Source organism: Pygoscelis adeliae, unplaced genomic scaffold (genome assembly GCF_000699105.1).
Source record: "Pygoscelis adeliae isolate BGI_AS28 unplaced genomic scaffold, ASM69910v1 Scaffold1, whole genome shotgun sequence".
NCBI lineage: Eukaryota > Metazoa > Chordata > Aves > Sphenisciformes > Spheniscidae > Pygoscelis > Pygoscelis adeliae.
In genome coordinates, this window is record NW_008824051.1 from 3,414,104 (window position 1) to 3,419,829 (window position 5,726).

The 5,726-nt window shown below is 46.4% G+C and overlaps 1 protein-coding gene across 1 annotated transcript in view; it reads right to left on the reverse strand.

Annotated features, from left to right (window-relative positions):
• Window positions 1-670: 670 nt before the first annotated feature.
• The window catches only part of XDH (xanthine dehydrogenase), a 54,411-nt gene continuing 49,355 nt past the window's right edge, over window positions 671-5,726 (reverse strand). The window contains exons 36-37 of the mRNA XM_009333631.1: window positions 5,035-5,202; window positions 671-4,063 (exon numbers count right to left, since the gene is read on the reverse strand). Of these exons, the coding sequence (XP_009331906.1) occupies window positions 4,013-4,063; window positions 5,035-5,202 (219 nt within the window). The 3' untranslated portion in view covers window positions 671-4,012. The remainder of the gene's footprint in view (window positions 4,064-5,034; window positions 5,203-5,726) is intronic.

Here is a 5,726-nt window from a genome sequence, read left to right on the forward strand (position 1 = left end):
CCAATCCTTTCACACTCAGGGAAGGCCAGGCCCAGCCCATCATTTGGTCTTATCTCTTCTGTGTGAACTGTTCCCGTCTTACAACCTCACATCTCCTGTGTATTTAGGCTCAAGAGGGCCCCAGGGATGCAACATGCTTGCTCCATTCACAAGTTTTGAGTGAGGTTCCCCCCTTTACAGGGCTGACTCAAATGGGCCAAGCCTAGCTTTCAGCTCTACTCACTAGCAATGAGACAAGGAGATATGGCAGTCTGGACCAGGTACCGGCCGCACCACGCGGACAGCCAGCTTTCCACCTTGTCTCAGCAGTTGGTGGGCCCAGTGGAGGTGGCTAGAAGCATCAGGGTGCATCACTGTGCTGCTGTGGAAGACACGATGGGGCTACCATAAGATCCTTCCTGGCAGAGAAGTGCGAGGACTGACTCTCCTTTCTTTCGGACTTGACTGCCAGCGTGGCTGGGTGGAGGCCCAGGCTCTCCAGCTGGCTCATCTGCTGCATCCAGCTGGGTAGCCTGGAGCAACCACGCGCCCCTCTCCCAGGCTTGGCCACTGAGCTGATCTGCCTCGCAGCCCTCTGGGAAGGGTCCATCCTTGCCAAACACCAAGGATGAGCTGAAGTTGTCCAGCTTTCAAATCGTGATAGACATTTACCATAGCATACTAGTTTCCAGAATATTTTTTAGCTTTATTTTGCATTGTTGTGACATTCACAGAGAATTCCGCATACATTCATGTGACAAGGACACCAATTTGACAATGCTCATTAAAGAACGATAGTGAAAGCTGTTTTAGGTCAGTTCTAATCAACAATTACCGAAAACTTGGCCTCCCTCTCTCATCGAGGGACATGCGATTAATAGCATTAAGACATCAGATCAGATGGCCTCCTTTCACCCTCCCACAAACTATCCAGCTACAGCAATTATTATTTAAATGCCGTTATTGTGCGTAATACTTTACAGTCTAGCAAGATGGTGTAGTTCCTCTTCTGAGGATACAGTTCTGGAAGGAGAGAAGCAGCAAATTTCCAATTATACATAATATTAGAGTCATGCTTCCATGCTGTATTTCACTGAAGAGTACTAGGAAAGGAACATTTTTCACTTCATAAGTAGCTTTCCCTTCAGCAATTGCAAGCTGAAATCCCATGCAGCGAGATGTGCATGAAGAGATCTGACACAGCACCTAGCAGAGGACAGTGCTGTGCACTCACAACAGGAGAGCTGTTCTCAGACAGCTTTGTAGTGCAGACCACATTTTAAGTAGGGCTATCCTGTAGCAGTATCATCTCTTCCTACCAGCCCTCCACAGCAGGTCCCAGTTCTTCCCTAAGGTGCCTGGCGCTTAGGTCCATGGGAAAGCAACGTATGAAATGTTAAGACGCTGAGAGGTGAAATGAAAATCTCAGCTTCACGTTCCTTAGGGTCCCTGTCTCACCCACAGCCCAGCCAGGTATTACCTTGATCTTTCTGTAAATTCCTATTAGTCTCCAAGCTTCCCTTTTTCCTACACCCTCAAAACCAGTTTCTGTAATTACTTTGCAACCCTGATATTATACCATTGCCCACCCCCCCCAGGTGTTTGATATCATTTACATTCAATTCCAGTGCACCCCAAAAGGAAGGTGTTTCCCCCTTCCATCAGTTAGTGGCTGTGGAAGGGTAATAAGAGGGCCCTGAGCTGGGGTGGGCTTGAGGGCAAGGACTAGTGCCTGGGAAACAGCGGCTCACTGATGCTGCAGCAAAAATGGCTCCACAGGCTAAGGTCGGCACTGAACTAGCCTGCTCTGACCATTGCCTGTACAAATAACTTGGCAAATACACTTCAAATTAAAGCACAAAGCAAATAAAAGAGAGACTTGATACATCTAATTTAAAAAATTTCACCCGACCAGGCAGTACTGTGGCTATGCGAGACACCGCAAACCCATTCTGAAATGATGAAAAAGGTGATCCCAGACCCACAGGGGATAAAGAGCACTGACTCATCCTGCTAGTGACATCCCGTCATGTCCCAGGACCCTCACAGGGAGCAGGCCTCCCGTGAACACTGGTGGCTTTCCCCTGAGGTGACACTGGAAGCTCCTCGATATCACACTCCTTGCCTGTAGCTCCCCGTGTTCTGCATTAGCACACATTACGTTCCCTTTGTACTTCTTCTCGGCCTGGCCTGAATGACCATGTCCAGCGATTCCATGAGGTGGATGCTGCAGAAACAGTGCCGATACCAATCTACCTTACAGACTTTGTATTTTGCATCCCTTCCTGGACATCCAAGAACATGAATACACAGGCTCCGATAGCTATTCTTGCACACAAGTGATCACATTTTCTTCTCTAAGAGTTTTTTTACATATTGCCAACTTTCAGGAGAAAACAAAAATGTGTTCTTGCCCAATACCTCAGAGCTTAAGGAACACCAATATCATATTTCAATTAATAAAACAATTACATAGCAAGCCCATCAGACACAAAATACTTTCTGCAACTCACATATACAAATGCCCTTCTTCTAGATGGTAGAACCATAATATTTTAAGCTGAGAAATAAATCTACACATTTCTAAGCTATATACCCTGGAGTGCTTCAAAAAAATACTTCAAACTGTGCATACATCGTTAAGTCCTAAGATGGAGGCCAATTTTAAGCAGTTTGTACGTGAGCAAAATTTTATATAAGGCAATGGAGTTACATCCTCTTGCACCATATTTTTTTGATGGCCCTAGGAGTGCAAAAATAAAAAAAAAAGGACATTTTCATAAAGCTGTGGGCCAGAGAAACGGATAAAAGTTTGCACATGATGAGCAGGTACAGTACATGGCTGACATCATCTAGAGATAACATGACGCTACAGTGTTAAATCTGACAGTGACAAAACCTGTGAAGAGGGATGCCTGCTGTTAAATCCAACACGAAAAATGCATTCAACCCAGAAGGCATGAAGTCATCACACAGTCAGCACATTTTTCAGACATGCAGTCCCCGTAGCAAAATGTACCCATTCCCTTACATTCAGCAAAACTAAGAGTTGTCTTGAAAAGAAGGCAAGGCCAGAGCATGACAGCAAGGGATTGACCCTAGAGGGCACCCAGAGACAGCTAATCCCCAGCTGTGTCCATCCTCCTCCTGTCCCTTGCCTGGGCTGGTATAAATTGCCTTGGGAACAACGATGAGTAACTTTCTCAGTTACTCCAAGGTCTCTGATGTCCTTTCCTATTTAAAAGATGGGGAAAGATGTGGAGGTGTGGGGTGGGAAAAGGCTGTGTCAAATGAAGCAGCATCTTGCTGGAAGTCCTCTCGGTATCTCTAATTTTTATCTTTAATCAGAGAAGACAAGGTAGCACGTGAACTAAGAATTCATTAAAGCCCCGGTGCAGACGAAGCAATTGTCATTTAACTTAGGATAAATCAGCTATTGGTCACATTTTAGGGTTTTCCTCTGAACCACTTTTGTTACATAGGTAAGACCATCTTTGTTAGCTAACATCAAAGCTCCTCATCTTCCTCTAGTGTATATTTGGCTTTGTGTGCAGAGGGGACACAACAGGGTCCAGCCCTCAGTGCCTCTCATGCCTTCCCCCATCTCAGCTAGAGGACTGTTTGTCTGGGTTCAATGCATTTAAGTCCTTCTTGGCATAGCATCACAAGGTGATCCATCTTTTCCCCATAGTCGAAGAAAAACAACCACCCTGCCATTTCACATTGGCTGGTAATAAGCATGTCTCCCACCCTTGCAGCAATTTTAAATGAAACCTGTAAGATTTTTCAATTACACCTGGATAACATCACCTTCCACTTACTCTTCATTTGAATTTACTTCACAGCTATAATCTGGCAGCAATTCCCTCTCAGAGAAAACAATGATTGGACAATTAAATGTGAAAGCTCCATGAATCAGTGGATGAGCCACATGAACACAGATTTTTTTTTTTCCATTATAGTCCTACTTCCTTGTGGTACCTCCGGTGTAAGCTCAGTTTCATGAGGAGAGTTTGCTCCTCAAACTTCCCTTTTACACACGCACAGACCACGGCTTAAAGGTCCCCGGCTCAGCAGAAGGGCACTGTAAAGAGAAAAAAAAATTAAGTTAGCAACAAATGAGGGTCCCGGCCTGGGTTCAGCATGCCCCACCATGCTCCCTTTAAGGTGGGTGACTTTGTACCATTGAAGATCTGAGTTCACATCCCAGTCTTTTAAAACAGAGATGTCTGTCTCATGGCACTTCAGTTGGAGGCTGTGCCTGGCTCTAGCTGAACGCCTGATGGTCAACAATTTGTGCAAATTCTCAAAACCATTTCCAAGTCCTTCTCCCCAGACAGCGATGCAGGTGTTAGGTGAGAAGGACTAAGATATCCAGGTTTTGCTGTTGACCACAGTGGGGTTCAAGCTGACGAAAGCCTGGAGGATGCCCACATGGACAGACAGCTGTGTTTTCTGAGTCACACAGGAATCAGCAGGACTCTGTGCAGGGACCCACTCCTACGCAGCCCTGTCACAACACTGTAACAGAGGAGGAGCCCATGAAAAGACAGTGACAGGGTTAACTCCTGCACTCCTTCAGATCAAGCCCACAGCCTCTGAGCAGACTCCTGTGGTCATAACGTTCAGGAGAAATGAGCATTTTCAGTAACACTTTCCTCTCCCTCCCTGAGGGACACCACTAAATCACAGAGTGGACCTGCAAAATATGTTAGTGGTGGTGATCCCCTAAGTGATGATAGTCAGGAGCATTGGGACAACAAGTCAGTGCCTTTATTCTACAGACAGCACTCGGAGGAACTGCAACTTCATTGATACCGTATAGCAGACCTTCCTGCAATGGGAGCCCTAGCAGTGCTGGTCTGTGGATTTGTCTCTCATTTGGTGGCATGTTAAATGAAGGATAACACCCATGAAATAAAAATCATCTGCTTAAGCAGGGCCACAGCCTCCTCATCCTGCCCTAATCCCAGACCTGGGCCACTGTGACCAGCACACACATTCCATGTGGGGTAGGCTGGCTAGGGAGCAGACTATGAAACCAGAAGCTGTTACCATTTTGGTGAAGATGTCCACACAAGCATTGCGGATCCTCTCTGGGGTGGCAGGGCTGTCCAGCCTGAACAGTCCAGTCAGGCCAGAGTCCTTCCTTGCTGAGTAGATGGCATCTTTAATTGCATAAAACACTGAGGCAGACAGGAACAGAGGTGGCTCTCCCACAGCCTAGACAGAGCACAAGCAACAGTGAGGCTGCAGCCCAAAACAGTCCTGGCCCTGGAAAGACTAATGAGGCTAACAGAAAGATGAGCAAGCCCTATGCAACAATCAGGAATTGTTCTCATTCCTCACTCCTCCTTTGTAACATCTCAGTCTCCCAGATGTGATCAGGAAGGAAAGGCCAAACCAAAACAGCCCCTTGCCTTCCAGATGTGAACCTCAGTCTACCACATGTGATCACTGAGGAAACACGAAGCTAAAACAGCCTCTAGTCTGCCAGGTGTGATCAGTGAGGAAAGACTGAGCTAAAACAACCCCCAGTCCATTTAAAGAAGACACAGTAGGAAAACACAAGCTTTCCGACACAGCAAGGCTGTTATGAAGGAAAAGGGACTGACATATTCCCACAACCTTTTGGATGGTGCTAAAATTGCAGCAAAGGGAATTCAGATAAGGCAGTGGTGAGTTGTCTGGGCAGAGAGCATGATGCTCCATCAATGGAGGTCCTTGCAAACCAGCAGGCATGGCTC